Source organism: Petaurus breviceps, unplaced genomic scaffold (genome assembly GCF_028583685.1).
Source record: "Petaurus breviceps papuanus isolate PSGF00001 unplaced genomic scaffold, PetGlider_PUasm1.0 138, whole genome shotgun sequence".
NCBI classification, from domain to species: domain Eukaryota; kingdom Metazoa; phylum Chordata; class Mammalia; order Diprotodontia; family Petauridae; genus Petaurus; species Petaurus breviceps.
In genome coordinates this window covers 20,376,112-20,395,498 of record NW_027185694.1, presented here as the reverse complement: position 1 = coordinate 20,395,498, position 19,387 = coordinate 20,376,112, and the positions used below count along the sequence as shown (strand labels likewise).

Below are 19,387 nucleotides of genomic sequence, written 5' to 3'. Positions count from 1 at the left end.
AAGCTAACATTGTTGTAGTCATTGTATAAACATTTTCTTGGTCCTATTTCCTTTTTCATTAGTTTATTTTAATTATTCCATGCTTCTCTGTGGTCATCTTATTTATTGTTTCTTATTGCACAATAATCTTCCATTACATTCATGGACCTCAATTTGTTTAGCCTTTCCCCAATCGGTGACCATCTACTTTGCTTTCAGTTCTTTGTTTCCACAAAAAGTTGTGCTGCTCTACATATTTTAGTGCATGTAGAATCTTTCTATTAATGTCCTTCTGTAGGTGTATGTTGTGTACATACATAAATAAAATATGTATGTATATATACACAGATATATATATATATATATATATATATACACATACACTCTATATACATACACACAGACATATGTGGCAGTGGAATCTCTAGGTCAAAGGATAAGGACACCTTGAGTCACTTCATTTGCATAATTCCAAATTGCTTTCCAGAATGGTTACAGTAATTCACCTCTCCACCAGCAATACATTAGTTACTTGTCTTTCTTCAACCCCTCCAACATTTAACTATTCCCATCTTTTGTCTCCTCTGCCCATTTGCTGGGGGCGAGGTAACACCTCAAGACTGTTTTGATTTCCATTTCCTTTATCATTAGTGATTTAGAACATTCTTTTATGTGGTTGAATTAATAATTTGCAAGTCTTCTTTTCAGAACTCTTTCTTTACATCCTTTAATCATGAGTGTATTAGGGAATGACTTTGACTTTCTATGTTTCCATTAGTTGTCCATATGTTTTCTAGACAGCTATGCATGGCTTATATACTAAATCCTGATCTGAGAAATTTGACACAAAGATTTTCCCCAGTCCACTACTTCTCTTCTCATCCTAGACAGGCTTATTTTGTGCAAAAGCTTTTCAATTTCAATTTCATTGAATGAAATGCCAGACCCTGAATGTGTGAAGATGAATATTCATCTTCCTGACTTCAAATCTGGCCTCAGATGCTTACTAGACACTTCTAGTTGGGGATTTCCAATGAGCAGTTGGTGGATTCAGGACTGACTGAAGTTCAGGAAAGAGAGTAGGACTGGATATGGATCTGGGAGCTATTTGCATAGAGGTGATAGTTGATTTTTTTTTTGCCTTTTTTGGGGGGGGGAGTTATTGTAGGCAATATCTAAACATGGGGAAACATGCATCTGTTGTCATCTGTAATCTTAAAGAAGAATTTATTGACCACTTCTTGGCCAGGTAGGACTAAGAACAACAACAGCATTCATTTTTATAAAATTGTGAGTTCCAAATTTTTCTCCTTTTCTCCCTTCCCTCCCTCCTCCCCAAGACAGCAAGCAATCTGATAGAAGTTTTATATTTACAATCATGTTATATATATTTCCACATTACTCATGTTGTGAAATAACAATCAAAATAAAAGGGGAAAACCACAAGAAAGAAAAAACAAAAAATATACACAACGTTAGAAATAAATATCTCTTACTTTTTAGGTTATGTCAAGATGATTTCACTACTTTGATTTTTTTTTTAAAGCTGGAAGGATTATAAACTTCCTTAAGAAGATTGCTTGTGAATACTTACGGAAACTGAATACTATGAAACAGTGTGAAGGTGTCGACTAGGTCTACACTTGGTGATACTGCCCCTACCTTGCTCATTTTCCTGTTTCTACAACTGGTCAAAAAGGAGACAGTCAATTAATTAATTAATTGGTCAGCTAAGAAGTGTAGGAAGAGTAACATTTGGCCAGAAGTAGGTTTCTGAGATCACAATGAGTTCCTGGGCTTGGGATGGCTGCAATACCGCCTATGATCACAAGAGGGCGCATTCCTGCAAGTTGTTGGATTACTTTTGTTTGACTTGGCCCAGAACGAAATTTATTTTAGGATGAAATAAATTGAATATTGCTCTAAAATATTAAGATGTTGGAAATTCACATATGTCTCTTGTCGTGTTTCTGCCTCCAACAGATACCCTTCTACATAACCCACCCATCTCTATTTTATACCATTTCTCAAACAAGCTTTCCTGTGTCCACACATGTTGAGAAATCTGTCTCCCACCATTTCCCAAAACAGATAGTCCTTCTCTTCTGCTCCCCACTCTTCCCAGATGATGAAAGTATTAGGAGCAGGAGTTATGGGCCTATTATCCACTGATTACAGGGAGATTGTCATTCTTCTAGTTCACCTGCTGATGGAGCTTTCCAAAGCTACAAGTCCAGGGACCCTGAACCTGCCTTTGCTTGTGAACTGACCTGGTCTGCATGCCTTAGTAGGGAGCTGCCCCTCCCTCCTCCTGTGTCTCATCAGTCTTCTTTAATGTCAGAGGTTCTGCCAGGAGAGGGCATCATTAGGAATATTCTCTATACCAGTATGACTTTAACCAGAATAGATGATATGTAATCTCAATTTCTTTTTTGACAAGGTAGGTAGATTTCAGGGAAATTTTGTAGACAACATTCATTGAGATTTCAGGTAAACATTTAATGGTGTAGTGCTGTCTTACTCAAGACCTTCTGGATGCCATCTGGATGGCCCATAAGCCCCTCAAAACTAAGCATTTCCAAAACAGAATTCATTAGCTTTCACCTGTCTATTTTATGTCTTTTTCTGTTGAAATTACTACTATTCTTCTAACTGAATACACTGTGATATATTTTATGGTGTCACAAAACTGCCCCAAACATGTGATGAACCCAAGAGAAATTGTTGTTGTCTGGACATAGGTGGAGGGAATTTCCAGTGAGAAAATTCCTTTCACTAATGCAATGGTAACTGTCCTACAATCTGGTAATATCTAGCACTAATAAAGCACTTTATACAAATATTATCTCCTGTGATCTTCAGAACTCTGGGAGGGAGGTACTTTAATTTTACAGGAATCAGTGTCAACTGTGATCTTTTTGGAGATAACAGCCAGAAAATCTGCTTGAGTCTAAAAGGCATGTCTCTAGACTAGCAATAATTAGAGGGGCAGATAGAAGTAATTCTAGGTCAGTACCCTTCTCTCCTGGAAGCCCAAAGTAACCAGCCTCGTGGCGTCTTCTGCTTCCTCTCAGGTAGCCATCAGTTTCTCTTGCAGAGGGACGGGCTAGACTGAAGAAATTTCTCTCCCTGCTTCCCTCTTGAAGTGCATTTAGATAACCCCTGTGGACACGCACATTTTACAAGGGCAACACAACCTTTGCACAGAGGTTTAGGAAAATCCCTGACCATAGCTTTACATTCCTTTTTTGGGTTGTGGGGTCAGACTGAGCTTGCGGCCATTACTTCCTCTTTGGACACAGAAAAACCAGAGGCTGATACAGAGTCTTACACTGAGGCTGGGACTGAGCCCAGATTAGTGAGAGCACTCACCAATTTGGCCCCTTCTGCTTAGCCAGGAAGGCAGGGACAAAGGTTGTAGCCATTCCCTTTCAAGGGTAAAGTCCTTATCATTCTGTATTACACAACATGCCTCAGTGAAAACTCCAAAGCTCTTTTAAAAAGTGTAACTGAGTAAAAGTCATATAAACCAATGATGTTTTACTTGTTTGAAAACAAGGGGACACAGGGCCAAATTGCTCTGGAGGCTGTCATATAATTTTGTGGTTTCCCCAGTTCCAGTACTCATGTTTTACATTGTAAACATTTTCCCTCATAAGCATCCTTGTGACTCACAAGAATGAATTTGTCCTACCAATTCTGGCTGTCAGAGGTTGAGCCCAGATAGAATGGTCTTCTTCTTCCACTTCAGAACTCTGGCACCTACAGGCTATGTAACCTATAGCCAGTCACTTAAACTTTCACTTCCATAGGCCATTCCCTAAGACTGAAGGGTGGTAAACTGACAGAGCCCTGACTCTAGAATTAGGAGCACTCAAATTCAAATCCAGCCTCAGCTTCCTGCTACCTGTCTGGGCAAGTCTAACCTGTATGGGAATGTCCAATTATTGCTAGGTTTGAGGCATGATTTTTAGACTCAAGCAGTTTTCTGCCTGTTGTCTCTAAAAAGATCATGGCTGAGGTGGATCCCATCAGATAGTGGAATTTATTGAGGGGAAAAATAAAGCTAATTTCTTCTCAATGAAAAAGGCATGGCCAGGGATGGCCAGGTAGCACAGTGAGTAAGAGCAATGGCTCCAGTGTCGGGATGACCTGGGGATCGAATCCGGGCTCAGACACTTAGCACCCACCCAGAAACACCTGGCTGTGTAACCTTGAGGAAGTTACTTAACCCCAATTGCTTAGGGGAGGCCAGGTGGCTCAGCGAGTAAGAGCATTGGCTCCAGTGTTGGGATGACCTGGGGATCAAATCTGGGCTCAGATACTCAGCACCACACCCAGAAATAACTGGCCATGTAACCAACCCCAATTGCTTAAAAAAATAAAATAAAATAAAAATAAAAAGGCATGGCCTAGGGACATGAGCATGAGCACAGTCATGGGAAGGTCCCTCTTTCTGATTACAAAATGTGTAAGATAAAAGGAACAGCACTAGGGAGAGGGTTGCAAAGTGAATAGAACCTTGGCCCTGGAGTCAGGAGCACCTGAGTTCAAATCTACCCTCAGATACTTAAACAGTTACTAGCCCTGTGACTTTGGGAAAGTCACTTAACCCTGAATGCCCTGCCTTCCTCCCTCTAAAAAAAAATGCCAAAAACCCCTCCAACATGGTATGAACAGAGATGTAGGTTTACATATAAGATCTTCCTTTTGTGTCCTGCTCTGTGTATGGAAATTCTACCTCTCTCTTCTTTTTTCTTCTTAACTTTGTAATTTATGCACTGTTAAAATTATCCAAAATTCAGATGCCTTACAGGGAACCATGGCATGCTGCCCTTTCTACTGTGGAGGGAAACAAAAGAGATTCTATAATCTTTCCCATATTGTTTTCACTGTGTATAATATTTTTTTCCATGAACAAATTACCATGTTCTTCAGGGTGGTCAATTTTTCCTTCAATAAGATCACCAGCTTTTTTATTTTTTTTGGAGAGGGAAAGGCAAGGCAACTGGGGTTAAGTGACTTGCCCAAGGTCACAAAGCTAGTAAGTGTATGAATTGTCTGAGGTCAGATTTGAACACAGGTCCTCCTGATTCCAGTGCCAGTAACCTGTACCACCCAGCTGCCCCTGGGTCACCAGATTTTGCCCAATCTCTTAGTCTCTTTCTGAATTATCTTCTCATTAGGGAGTCAGGGCTATTTTCAGTATTATAACAGTTTTTGGTTGGGAAATAAGAAAATTGGAGTAACTTCTAGAGTTCTCTAGTTTGAATGCCAACTTCAGCTCCCTAGAGATGGGATGCCCAGCATGTCCTGGGAAGCATAGACAACTCAGGTTAATAGTCTCAAGGCTGGACTACATAGATATGGAATGTTGCGCCCCAATACTCAACCTCTTCTGCCATCTTCAAGTGAGGGTTTTCTTTCCTCTTTACCCTCCCTTCCATTGACCTTTCCCTTCAAGTCCTCTCTCGCAGACATGTGGATTTTATTATATTTGTTAGATTGAGAGTAGGCAACAGAGCTCAGAAGGCAAGGGGATAGCAGAAGCCAGGGTAAGTAACATAGGGACAATAATAACAGTAAGGCAAGTGGGCTAAAGGCTAGAGTAGGGAAGGGGCATGACAGTGATCTGAGGTGGGGAAAGCAGAAGCAGGAACTACTAGAGATACTGCGACCCACCTGATTTCATCTCAGCATCAAAAATATCAAATAAATATTCTTTGATTTCATCATGGACAAAAGTTAGAAAACAGCATGTAAAGGGCAGACAAGTTCAGGCACCCCATTCCCAACCCATGTTAGAAAGACAATAGACCCCCAGCACATGAGGAATCGGTGTGAGATGGAGAGAGAGGGGGAGGTCACTGAACAGGATCCAGAAATCTTAAATCTCAGTTCTCGGTAATGCCAGTGAGGAGGCCTGGGCAGAGAAGTCCCAGGACTGGACAGGAGACAGCATACTGGGGTCCTTGGCCAATGGAAGCCCTATCCCTAGAGCATGTACAGGCTTCTCTGCCTGGTCAGAGGGAAGAGACTGGGAAGACTACATCCAGGGAAGGTGAGATGTGTATAATGGAAGGGCCAGGTAAGGTGGCATAACAGTGCTAAGGAATAGGATCCAGACTGGCAGAGAATAGAGCTGTCTAAGAATGGAGCATCTCATCCATTAGCTCTGCCCCATTTAGAAGTAAAGGTGGTAGGGAGAATATTTGTAGTAGCTACTTTAAGTCTGAACCCAGTCTTCCCCATGACTCTGACCACCAGACTGTGTATTGAGGGGAGAGTGTCCCCTAGGTTGGAGGGATATGTTAGGACTTCTATTATTTTTATATTTTCTCAATAAATATTCTTTTGTAAATGCTAATTGATTTTAATTAGCTCAATGATACTGGGAAGTTAATAATTGGAAGTAATCGATAATAAGGAAGATACTAACCATAATTGGAGATTGTTACTGGTGAGAACACATACCTAAAACAGAGAAAGAAAATTATAAAAATTATAGAGCAGTTTGCCTGATGAATATTGATGCAAAGATTTTAAATAAAAAATTATCAAGGAAATTACTGTAATATATCACAAGGCTCATACACTATAACCAGGGGGAATTTAGACCAGGAATGCAGGACTGGTTCAATTTTAGGAAAACTATCTGCATAACTGACCGTATTATTATATTATTGAACAAAGCCAACAGAAATCATATGATTATTTGAACAGATGCAGAAAAAGCCTTTGAAAGAATACAACATACATTCCTATTAAAAACACTAGAGAACATAAAAATAAATGGAGCTAACCTTAAAAAGACAAGTAATATTTATCTAAAACCATCAGCAAGCATTATCTGTAATGGGGATAAGCTAGCAGCTTTCCCAGTACAATTAAGAGTGAAGTAAGGATGCCCATTATCATCTTAATATTCAATACTGTATTAGAAATGTTAGTTATAGCAATAAGAAGAAAAATAAATTGAAAGAATTGGAGTAGGCAATGAGGAAACAATACTATCACTCTGTAAATATATGTTGGTCTATACCTTTCTGCTGTACTATTTTCCAGTTTTCCTAGCAGTTTTTGTCAAATAATGAGTGTTTGTTCCAGAAATTTGGATTTGGGGGTATATCAGATACTAGATAACTATAATCATTTACTAGAATATAATATGTATCTAATCTCTTCCATTTATCCACCCCTCTATTTCTGAGCCAGTACCAGATTGTTTTGATGATTACACTTTACAACATAGTTTGAGATCTGATATGTCTCTAGACTACCTTCCTTCCCACTTTTTTATTGATTCCTTTCATATCCTTGACCTTTTGCTCTTCCAGATGAGTTTTGTTATTATTTTTTCTACCACTATAAGGAAGGAAGAATAGTATAGGAGAGCAAAGAGAAAAGAAAAGAAAGAAAGAAGGTCATTTAGGTATCTTTAACCATGTAGAGAACAGAAGGCAAGCCAGAAAAAAAAAAAACCCAGACAAGTCAGACAACTTTTAAAATTACAGAGTGAACTTATTATATCATAAAAAAGAAAAACAATAGAGACCTACAATTTCATACACAATCTTTCTCTATTCTACCATATTATTGGTGATGGGAATGGGAACAACAATGGAGTGGCCAAAAAACATAATTTGGACCAACTGAGGTTCACTGAGTTTGCCTGCAGGGGAGTCTCCCCCTAAGAGACAAAGATGAACAGCGCATGATGTTTATATTGATTTCAAGAAATAAGGACCAGGTTAGTGGACAGGACAAAAATTAATTGGTCAAGGTTCCTACTGCTTGGATAGAGACAGATCTGGGTAGGGTTAGGGGGTTTCTGTACAACAGGATGGGAAGAGTGGAGCTAGGCTCTTCCTGGGAACAGGCTGCATGATAGGAAACTGTGGCATGTCCTATTTTGGGTCACTTGCCTTGCATATAATGGGAGAGCATGTATATAGATGTGTGAACAAAGCAAAATGATTCTCAAAAGGCAGTAGCTCTGGATCCACACTCCCAACTCTGAAGTTCTAGAATCCTGCAATGTACCTGATGGCCCATTTCACCTTCTCTGAAGTTTGGGGCTGCTTGCCTTGGCCTTTCACTTCACGGCTGATCCTGTACCTTCCCAGTGGTGATGGTGGGCCTGTAGGCATACATTCATAGCTTGTCAGTGGTCTTTGAGAGATCTCAGAGAATGGCAGAGGAACCACAGGACTGAAGTATGCTCTTCTATTTTTTAAAGGCAAAAGAGGGGACATAGAAACTATTGACCATTTATATGGAAAAAATATAGAATATCTTTTAAAATGCTTTGGTTATTGGTGAACTTCTGGGAAAGGATCAAGAATAGATCAAGTCAGTTTAAATTCCTTTTCTCTTCTGATAGAGTTACTAGACTTTTGGTCAGAGGACCAAATATTTCTCATCCAGTGCTCTGGCTGGGGGAAGGAAACTGAGGAGCTGAACTTGATATGTCCTTTCATTTCTCTGCTTTTGCAAAGAAAGCATGTGATTTGTAGTTATCATCTGGCCCAGTTCACAAGCAAATAGAATTGACCAAATAGCTGTCTGATACGCAGAGGAGATGGAATGTTTTCCCAGGATACAGAACTAAGCATTGTCTTCCTGTGTAGAACAACACATTGTCTACAAAGTTTCATAATACAATTTCATGCAAGGGTAGATGATACAACCTCCTTCAGCAGAGTTACATTTAGTAGATTGGAGATACATTGGGTGCTTTTGGATGTGATACCCTCATGTTCAGTCCATGGCCAAGTTTAGTGAAGTTGGGTTGTGCTCTATTGGAATTATTCTTGCCCATCAACCTGGGGACATTGTGTTTTCTTCTCAGTGTTGTTGTTATTTAATCATTTCGTGTGTGTCTGACTCTTCATGATCCCATTTGGGTTTTTTTTTTTCATAGTTTCCCATTCCTTTCTCCAGCTCATGACCTTTAGACATTGGGTAGGAGGCAGTTATCTTGCCTGAGATGGGGGTGTTCTTGGGCACTAATCCCATCTCCCCATAATGACCTATCAATGCAAATACTTTTTCCCTTAAGTGGAAGTTGTTTACTTGTCTATAAAAAGCAAAATGGGAATTTCAAAGGAAAGGAGGAGGCTGCTGGCAGCTCCCAACTGCCCTTTTGCCTTGGTGTGCTAAACAAAATCCTTCTCATTTCTTTTCTTGAGTTTGCCTCATTGATCAGGGTGAGGACCAAAAGTAGATTTTTCTGACATACCATCATTACTATGTGACTTTGAACAAGTTATTTCTCTTTCTTAGCCTTGTTTTCCTCTTCTGCAGAAAGTTAGAATGGGGCAGCTAGCTGGTAGAGTGGATAACAGGGCTGGGCTTGGAGTCAGAAAGTCTAATTTTCCTGAGTTCAAATCTGGCCTCAGAAACTTGTTAGTTGTGTGACCCTGGGCAAGTCACTTAACCTTCTTGGTCTGTTTCCTTATTTATAAAATTAAGTGGTGTAGGAAATAGCAAAGCACTCCAATGTCTTTGCCAAGAAAACTCCAAATGGGGACACAAAGAATCCAATATGACAAAAAGTACCTTGAGTGACTGTATTGGGGACTGAACCAAGAACTTTCATTTTCTTCTAGTTGAGAAGATATCATGTGATTTGTAAGTATTGCTCAGAGTCTATTCACATACATAATTGGCCAATTGGAAATAAGATTAAGCTGCTATACAACTGTCCCCTTGAGGCCAGTACATAATATACAATTATTAGATAACAATTGTAGGCAGATAGTTAAATGTAGGTGGAGATAGTAATGATGGTAACAAAAACTTAGCATTTAAATAGCCACTATTTTGTGTTAGGAACTTGCCAAAGGTGATCTCATTTGATCCCCACTATTTCCTGGGAGGTGTATGCCTTTATTATTTCCATTTTGAAGTTGAGGAAATTGAGGAAAACAGAAGTTAAATAAATAACTTGCCCAGGGTCCCATAGCTGGCAAGGGTTTGAGGTCAGCTGCGAACTCAGGTCTTCCTGACTCCAAGCCCTGAATTCTATCCAAGGTGTCATTTAGCTGCCCTGAGACTAGCAACAATGTGAAGTTTAAATTCCCACCCACTTCCCCCCCACCCTTTCCACTTTTATACCCAAGTGTCTTTCCTCCCCACACACTTCTCTCAGAAGGACCCAGGAGCCCACAGCTGGAAGAGGTGAGAGGTGAGACTGGGAAAATTCCTGGAGGGTGGGCTAAAAGAATTCTAGAGGTGATGTTTAAAGAGAAAGGAAAGAGAACAAAATGCCCTAGAGGCAGAAATGGGGCTCTGCCAGGCTTTGGACAGAAATCAGCCTGCAAGCTTTCACAGGAGGGGAGGGAGGAAAAAGGAGCTGAGGGGTAGGGGCGGGACTAATTAAGGTATAGGGGATGGGGAGGAGGGGTGCTCCCAAGTCTGGTGAAGCCCCATCTCCCAGAAGAAATCTGGAGAGGAGTGTGAAAGAGTTTCAAAAACTTAGGATCTCAGTAATTGTGTCTTGGTTTCAAGGAATCACAGGGATGCTGTAGCTTGCAGAACAAGTGCAATGTATAAAAAGGTTTAGCAGAAGAAAGATCCTCTACCTTTGATTCATCCCCTTCGAACAGACTTTGCTTCAGTTAATTGTCTGAAGCATATGTCGTTTATAATAAGTGGATAATTGTTATATCGTAAATTTGTTTTCCTGTATTTCCAGGAACAGATTCCTGTACCTGGGTAGTGTAGTCAGTCAGAAAAGAGGAAGCATTTCTTTTGGTTTTATTATGTAGGGCATAATGGAGAGAGACTGAAGATCCCCAAGATTAAAATAAGAAGTGGATTTTGTTACCTTGGGACTGCCGGGGTCACATACCTAAATCAGACAGTGAATTGGCATGAACAGTATGCTGGTTTTTAAAGAGATTACAATAGTCAGGTTAAGTAAGCTGAAACTACAATCAGTGATTGGTCAGTGTATATTTGAATTTGCCAGAGAAGTTTTTCCTAGGCTGAGGTACAGAGAATCCAGAATGGTAGAGATGGGGAACACCAGGTAGGGGGTGGGGGTGGGTCTGGGGATAGGGAAGAATGAAGCAGGGATTTTACCCTAGGCTGAAACCCCCACCCATGGATCAATTAGGAGAGGGAACAGTGGATTTTGTGCTGAAATTCCTGTTTACAGATCATTTAGGGGAAGAGAAGGGTGGAGTCATGCTAAAACAAGTACTTACAGGTCTGTTAAGGGAATGGAAGGTGGGGTTGTACTAAAATGCTTGCTTACAGATCAGTTAAGGGAATGGAAGGTGGGGTTGTGCTCAACAATTCAGTTCATGTTTAAAGAAAAGCTTAGTGAGTGGTATTCAGATACATTTTTCTGTGTTCATCTCCCCTACTTTGCAAGTCAAAAATCTGTTCACTTGAAACTGTTTCTGAGTTTTTTCTTCCAGGAGCCACAACAGCCTTTAGAGAAATTAAGAGTAACCCCTTGCCTTACCCTCCAGCTCAGTCATCTTCCCACAGAAACTGTGTTTTCCCTCATACATCTCAGTCCTTTACTCTCAGGCCCACTACATGCTATTCAAAGGTAAGCCCAGGGACCCAGCTAGAGTGGGGGAGGCTAAAAGTGAGGGATCATTTCTGGGATCCCCATGGCTGCTGCCATCTCCAGGGGCTGCTGTATATCCCACTGGGCTCACACCCTCTCCCCCTCCCCAAACTATCAGCCATCCTGGCCCCTGCACTGTCATTTTGGGTTCTGAGAGGAAAAGTGGGACTGGGGACTAAAGATGAGAAGAGGTACTTAATGAACGTTGGATAAAAAGAATAGTAAGCTGAACTGATATTTGTATGGTTAACAAAGTGTTTCATATACAATATGTCACTCAAGAATATGTCTATGACACAAGAAATCACTAGATAAGTATCAGTGACTATTATTGTCATGAACAATGATAATCATTTAATATCAATTTAATAACCTCAATAAGGACCAGGATGTGAACTAATCTACCAAAAGAAAAGCCTGGAACTAACAGCTTCTTTGTTCTCTGAATAAACTCAGAGAATACCTCTTCCTATGTCAGCAAAGCTAGAGGGGCCTTGCTTTAGGCCATTAAGGATGAGACCCTTAACCTGAGGCATTAACTTGAGTAATGGACCTTTTTCTTCTCTTAATATTTTTTGGCCATATACTATGTTATGGTACGTTAATGGTAAAGAAAACATAGATATCCTGAGTCATAATTTCTTTTTTTTCTTTTAAAGCAATTGGGGTTAAGTAACTTGCTCAAGGTTACACTGCCAGTTATTTCTGGGTGTGATGCTGAGTATCTGAGCCCAGATTCGATTCCTCAGGTCATCCTGACACTGGGACAGGTGCTCTTACTTGCTGTGCTACCTGGCCGCCCCCTGAGTCATAATTTCAATGGATACTTTGTTAGTTCTCTTATTTTCTTGTATTTACCACCTATCCAATTAAGAAAACTTCTTTCTCATCCAATGATCAAACATTGATGGAGATCATCAATCTGAATGACTCAGCCATCCTGAATTGGGATGGTTCTAAACTGTATTTAAGCCTTCTCTTTTTTTTTGTTCAGGCAGTCAGATTTTAGTCTGATTCCTCATGTGTATGTATCCAGCTAGCTGTAAGGGAATAAATGAAATAACTGTATAGCACTCAGGCTCTTTGTCTCCTTTAACCAAACTTTCAGGGTAGCAACAATAAAAAGGATTATTGTAGCAGGAGCCGTCTCTCCTTTCCCAGCACCCTAAGTATTGCTTCAAGGTTTGGGGTGGGTGGCACCATATGGACATTTTGTAGGGCCTGCTTATAGGCCCCCAAGAGGCTTATGCTCTGAGTTGTCATATGCGGCTGGATACAGGCTCCCCTGCCCCAATTTAGTTATGGGGAATAAGAGGGCAATTTTGAGCATGCTCTGGGATTAGGGGTGCAGGGGTGGTTGGAAAGGGAAGCTATGTCAGCCTCTACATATTTTACTAAGAAAGGAGACTTACTGAGACTCTTCAAGAAGATGATGTCTCACTGTCTTTCAGGAAAGCAATGGTAAGGCAATCACATATATCCCTGCATAGAACTTCCATTTCTTGAATAAGGGAAAATCAGAAAAAATCACCCTGGTGCCTCACAGGTGGAGGATACCTTATAGATCATCTGGGATTATCACAGGATCACTGATTGAGAGGGAAAAGGAGACATGATCAGCTTCTACTGTCTCATCTTGTACTTGGAGAAACAGGAACAGTAGGGCAAAGGAAACTTACCTAACAGGACAAAGCAAATACATTCCAGGCCTAAGCAAGATCTTACTTCTCTCTCCCCCACTGTCCCCTTCCCCTACTCTCAAGTTTCCCAAGTAGGTAGGGAGATTTTGCATGTTTGCTGCAGTGTTCCAGGGTCTATCTGAACCCCACCCCAACCCAACTACTAATTTTTTTTTCCATTAATTTTTTTTGGAGGGGGGAAGTCAAGGCAATCGGGGTTAAGTGACTTGCCCAAGGTCACACAGTTAGTAAGAGTGTCAAGTGTCTGAGGCCAGATCTGCATTCAGGTCCTCCTGACTGCAGGACTGCAGCTATATTCACTGCATCACCTTAGCTGGTCTTACTTTTCTTTTCACAGCAGGAGATAACAGACTAATTCATTGAAAGCTTAAACCAGGTACATTTCAGTCTCTAGCCCTGAGCCCTGGTCCTCTGGTTAGATATCTGGATTCCTTAGATTCCCCTAGAGGTGTGGAGAGGGTTGGGATTTGGGGTAAAGGTGATGCCTTTAATAACAACAACAATAATAATACCTTATGTTTATACATGGTTTGAAACTTTTCAGAGGAATTCCAGATTGCAGATCTCATTAGTGCTTCACAGCAATGACAACTATTATGCTCATCTTTATAGATGGAAAATTAAAACTCAGAATGGGGTGATTTTCCCTAATCTATTTTATTCAATTAGAGGCAGGAGGAGGAATTCAATCTCCTGGCTGGTACCCTCATGATATTAAGTAGGGATGGGGGAGGTACTTGTTAGGGGAAAGATTGGAGGAAGCCATCCATGATCAATGGAATTTTTCTCCAAACAGAAAGGTGATTCAATACCCTTCAAAGATATTAATAATTCAGCCACCTGATGCAAGGTAAGCCCAGATTTCCAAGCTCAGTTCTCTTCCCTTCTAACTTGTCCTGTCCTACCCTGTTTTTCTGAGGCCCTGGTCTTATTCTCCCAAGCTATATACATATCAGCTGGTCAGGATCCTCCCACTAGGGTACTGCTCCCTTTCAAGATTCTAGGAACACACCTGAGCAGCTGTAGGTGTCTTTCTTTCTTTTTCTTTTGCCTTTTTGGAGGGCAGTTGGGGTTAAGTAACTTGCCCAAGGTTACACGGCTAGTTTTTTTATGTGGGTGTTAAGTGTCTGAGGCTGGAACCGAACTCAGGTCCTCCTAATTCAGGGGCCAGCGCTTTACTCACTGCACCACCTAGCTGCCCATGCAGGTGTCTTTCTAATGCCATTTAGTTGATGCCCCATTCTTGTGTGCTCTCACCAGTAACCATCACCATTTATGGGTTATATTTCCCTTGTATTGTTGATAACCTCCAATGATGAGCACCCCAGTATCACTGAACCAATTAAATTCAATTACCTTTTTTTTTTTTGCTTTTTAGAGGGGCTAGGGCAGGGCAATTGGGGTTAAGTGACTTGCCCAAGGTCACAAGGCTAGTAAGTGTTAAGTGTCTGAGCTCATATTTGAACTCAGGTCCTCCTGACTCCAGGACCTATGTTCTCTTCACTGTGCCCCCTAGCTAACCCAATTAGCTTTTAAAAAAGGATTTTGACTGAGAAGATACAAGGATGTACTAACGCATCCCTCCACCCTAGAAGACACACTCTCCCCTAAATACACAATCTGTTAGTGGGAGACAGGGACTCAGCTCAGACTTAAAGAAGCTAATACAAATATTTACCCCACGTGCTTTACTTCTGAAAGTGGTGGAGCTAATGGAGGAGTTGCCCCCTTCTCAGCCAGGGACATTCCTTGCCAGGCTGAATTCTACTCTTCAGTATGGTTAGGGCACCCCAGCTGGCCCTCCCATTATGCATGATGATGCCTTTTCTGGATGCAGTCTTCCCAGCCTCTTCCCTATGTGCTGAGAGCAGGCACAGTTTGCTGTGCACACACTGGGAATGGGGCTTCCAGAGCCCAGGACTCCTGTTATACTTGTTCCTGGTTTGATCCAGGGACTATTCTATTTAGACCTCCTCACTGACATTAAGGGGAACTGAGATTTAGGATGTCTGGATTCTCTTCAATGATGTTCCTCTGCCTCTTCACCCCACTCTGCTTCTTCATGCACCCTGGGGGTTTGCTGTCTTTCCAGCATGGGTGGGATGGAGCTGCCTAAGCCTGCCTGCCCCTTACCTGCTGTTCTCCACCTTCTGTTCAGGAGAACATCAAGAACCATGTGATGGATGCTATTGATACTCAGTGTCAGAAACAAAATCAGGTGAGTCCCAGTCTCTCTAGCTGCTGCCTCTGTCCTCCCTACCTGCTCCAGCATCATTGCCTTGCCCCTTTTCTACTCTAGCCTTTTACCCACAATTGTGTCTGTTATTCATTCTCCCTTTGTCACTTGCCCTGGATTCTGTTGTCCCCCTCCCCTCTCTTCTCCTGTTGCCTATCCCCATATGATGGAAACCTTCTGTCTGACAGAGTATCTGGGGGAAGGGTCAATGAAAGGGAGGGAACAAAAGAAAGAAAGCTACTCAGCACAGCAGCAGCCCTTCTTTCTCCACAGTGGTCAGCTACAATACCTGACTCCCCTGCAACCATGTCGAAGGGACCCGCAGTTGGCATAGATCTTGGCACCTCTTACTGCTGTGTGGGAGTCTTCCAACATGGGAAAGTGGAGATCATTGCTAATGACCAAGGAAACAGGACCACCGCAAGCTACGTCGCCTTCACTGACACAGAACGTTTAATTGGTGGTGCTGCAAAGAATCAAGTTGCAAGGAATCCCAGCAACACAATTTTTGATGCCAAACGTCTGATTGGGCACAGATTTGATGATGCAGTTGTACAGTCAGACATGAAGCATTGGCCTTTTACGGTGGTGAATGATGCAGGCAGGCCTAAGGTCCAAGTGGAGTACAAAGGGGAGACCAAAAGTTTCTATCCAGAAGAAGTATCTTCTATGGTCTTGACCAAGATGAAAGAAATTGCTGAAGCTTTCCTTGGGAAGACTGTCACAAATGCTGTGGTCACAGTACCAGCCTATTTCAATAATTCCCAACGTCAGGCAACCAAAGATGCTGGGACCATAGCTGGTCTCAATGTGCTACGAATCATCAATGAACCAGCTGCTGCTGCTCTTGCTTATGGCTTGGACAAAAAGGTTGGTGCCCAGAGAAACGTGTTGATCTTTGACCTTGGAGGTGGTTCTTTCAGTGTTTCCATTCTTAACATTGACGATGGCATCTTTGAGGTCAAGTCCACAGCTGGGGACAACCACTTGGGTGGGGTGGACTTTGATAACCGAATGGTCAACCATTTTGTTGGCGAATTCAAGAGAAAGCACAACAGGGACATCAGTGAGAACGAGAGGGCTATTTGCCGTCTTCGTACTGCTTGTGAAAGTGCAAAGTGTACCCTCTCTTCCAGCACCCAGGCCATTATTGAGATTGACTCCCTCTATGAAGGTATTGACTTCTACACATCAATAACCAGAGCCTGTTTCGAAGAGCTGAATGCTGATCTCTTCCATGGCACCCTGGACCCTGTGGAAAAGGCCTTAAGAGATGCCGAGCTAAATAAGGCTGAGATTCATGACATTGTCCTGGTGGGTGGTTCCACTCGAATCCCTAAAATCCAGAAGCTTTTGCAAGACTTCTTCAATGGCAAGGAGCTCAACAAGGGTATTGATCTTGATGAGGCTGTTGCTTATGGTGCAGCTGTCCAGGCTGCCATTTTGTGTCAAGATAAATCTGAGAATGTGCAGAACTTGCTGTTGTTAGATGTCGCTCCTCTTTCCCTTGGAACTGAAACTGCTGGTGGACTTATGACTGTTGTGATCAGACGTAATAGCCCCATCCCCATCCAGCAGACACAGACCTTTAGCTCCTATTCGGACAACCAGCCTGGTGTGCTTATTCGGGTTTATGAAGGTGAGAGAGCAATGACAAAGGATAACAACCTGCTTGGCAAATTTGAGCTCACAGGAATCCCCCCAGCACCCAGGGGTGTTCCTAAGATTGAAGTAACATTTGAAATTGATGCAAATGGCATCCTCAATCTTTCTGCTGTGGATAAGAGCACAGGCAAGGAGAACAAGATCGCCATCAGCAATGATACAGGACGTCTGAGCAAAGAAGACATTGAGCGAATGGTCCAGAAGGCTGAGAAATTCAAGGCTGAGGATGAAAAGCAGAGAGACAAGGTGTCTTCCAAGAATTCTCTTGAATCTTATGCTTTCAACATGAAAGCAACCGTAGAGGATGAAAAACTGCAAGGCAGAATTGGTGATGAAGACAAGCAGAAGATCCTTGACAAATGTAATGAAATAATCAACTGGCTGGATAAGAACCAGACTGCTGAGAAGGAAGAATATGAACATCAGCAGAAAGAACTGGAGAAGGTCTGCAAGCCCATCATCACTAAGCTGTACTAGAGTGTAGGAGGCATGCTGCCTGGGGGATTCCCAGGGGGTGGAGCAGCCCCATCTGGAGGGGCTTCTTCTGGACCCACCATTGAAGAGTTCGACTAAACACACCAGAAGAAAGGGCATTCCACACAGCTTACCAAAAATTGAAGGACTCAAATTTGTAGCTAAGGCAGTAGCAGTTTAAAAGTAACATTTAAGCTACTGTGTAAATATAGGCCTTCTGAATACAGGAATGTGTGCAAGGGAGAGAAGTGAAGGACATTGCACTTTATCAGTACTGTAAAAGTATAAATGCAATTGTCTTCGAGAATAAAATGTATTTAAAATTGGCACCATGAAAAAAAAAGAAGAAAGAAAACTCTGACCTGAGGATAGGAGAGGAGGTTGAACACTGGGCAGACAATGTATGTAACCCAGCCCTGAAATCATTAACCTTAGTTTTCTATGCTTACCTTTGGGGGACTATGCTGGGGATCCCATCTCTAAGCAGCTGAAATTGAGGGAGAAAATGAATGAGGATGATGATGATGACAATGAAGAGGACAACAGCTGGAGCCAATAACTGGAGATGCAATACAGGAAAAGTCCCTGTCTGTCTGGAGGTAGATGCTGGAACGTATTAAGTGTTGGTGCCAAAAACTGCTTGACTTTTGCAGACAATAACTGCTGGTGTGGAGATTTTACAGTCTGCAAAAGATGTAGTGAAATGTCTGTGGAAGTGGTTAGAGAATGTGCTTTAATTTCCTTAAGAGCAGGAAGAGCCACATGTCATGGGCAGCCCTGTAAGGCTTCCAGATTTGGTGTTATTTTAATTCTTTTCAAATTATAAACTTTACCAAAAAAAAGGTGGGTGAGAATTTCCATGCACTCAGCAGAGTACCTATAGAAGATTCTAGATGGTAATCTAAATTTCTATTTCACACCATTTGCATTTAAAAAATGAGAAAGTGTATCCATTACATTGAGATCTCTCCTGCCTCTCTATGAGGTTCCTTCTGATTTCTTCTGTACATTAAAAAAAAAAAACAAAACTTTCAATGGTTTTCTTTTTCTGGTGCTTTCCTCTAAGCATCTACATCACTATAAACCTTACATCCAGATTCATTATCCTGAGGGGCTGCACAAAGTCTAACCTATGTGGCCACATTGACAATGCTGGCTCTAACCCCAGCGTGGTAGAATATCAGTGTTCACTATTAACCCAAGCCAGAATGAGGACATTGTGGTGTGGTTTTGTTTGGTTTGGTTTGTTTTTTTTTTTTAAAGCAAAGCAGATAAGTTTGCTCAGGAATTTCAAACTGTATAACAAACAAAAATTACAAATTCAGCCTCAAATAACCAAGGTAACAGTTTTGGAGACATCAGAAAATGAGCCAGGTAAAGAATCAAAGGGAGAGGATTCTGGGAAGGTGGGGGTGGGAGTGGAGAGCATTGATCAGAAAATGTTCAGCTCTGGGCAGTTAGGTGGTGCAGTGAAAAGAGCACCCTCCCTGGAGTCAGGAGGACCTGAGTTCAAATCTGCCTCAGACACTTAACACTTACTAGCCAAGTGACTTTGAGCAAGTCCATTAATCCCAATTGCCCTGTCTTCCCCCCTCCACAAAACAAAACAAAAATCTTTCACCTCTCCAAATTTCTTCCACAGAAAAAAACAGAACATTGCCTCAGAGGGAATGTAGAGCAGCAGAAATAACCAAAAGTCAGGGTAAAGCAGTTGTTCTCTTAAGACAACCTAAGAAGACCCCAGGA

The 19,387-nt window shown here is 41.7% G+C and overlaps 1 protein-coding gene and 1 long non-coding RNA gene across 12 annotated transcripts in view; one reads left to right on the top strand and one right to left on the bottom strand.

Annotated features, from left to right (window-relative positions):
• Positions 1 to 4,851: 4,851 nt before the first annotated feature.
• Positions 4,852 to 19,387, bottom strand: part of LOC138143615 (uncharacterized) — a 38,903-nt gene continuing 24,367 nt past the window's right edge. Inside the window, exon 4 of the long non-coding RNA XR_011163751.1 lies at positions 4,852 to 6,453. This is a non-coding gene — a long non-coding RNA (uncharacterized lncRNA). The remainder of the gene's footprint in view (positions 6,454 to 19,387) is intronic.
• On the top strand, positions 10,069 to 18,669 carry LOC138176311 (heat shock cognate 71 kDa protein-like). Of its 11 annotated transcripts, none has more exons than XM_069107148.1 (6): positions 10,069 to 10,168; positions 11,463 to 11,545; positions 13,604 to 13,642; positions 14,063 to 14,116; positions 15,425 to 15,484; positions 15,776 to 18,669. In XM_069107148.1, the coding sequence occupies exons 5-6, from the start codon at positions 15,446 to 15,448 to the stop codon at positions 17,642 to 17,644; spliced, it is 1,908 nt and encodes a 635-aa protein (XP_068963249.1). In that variant the 5' UTR covers positions 10,069 to 10,168; positions 11,463 to 11,545; positions 13,604 to 13,642; positions 14,063 to 14,116; positions 15,425 to 15,445; the 3' UTR covers positions 17,645 to 18,669. The 11 variants fall into 11 exon arrangements, with proteins under 11 accessions (XP_068963249.1, XP_068963260.1, XP_068963229.1 ...); XM_069107128.1 differs by having other exon boundaries at positions 10,086 to 10,161; positions 11,409 to 11,545; XM_069107144.1 differs by having other exon boundaries at positions 10,086 to 10,168; positions 11,409 to 11,545; positions 13,607 to 13,642.

Bases quoted from the DNA above. Each gene is read 5' to 3' on its own strand.
- LOC138176311 (XM_069107159.1), top strand. From the start codon at position 15,446: ATGGATGCTATTGATACTCAGTGTCAGAAACAAAATCAG. The intron at 15,485-15,775 runs GTGAGTCCCAGT...CTTTCTCCACAG, and splicing joins AGTGTCAGAAACAAAATCAG to TGGTCAGCTACAATACCTGA.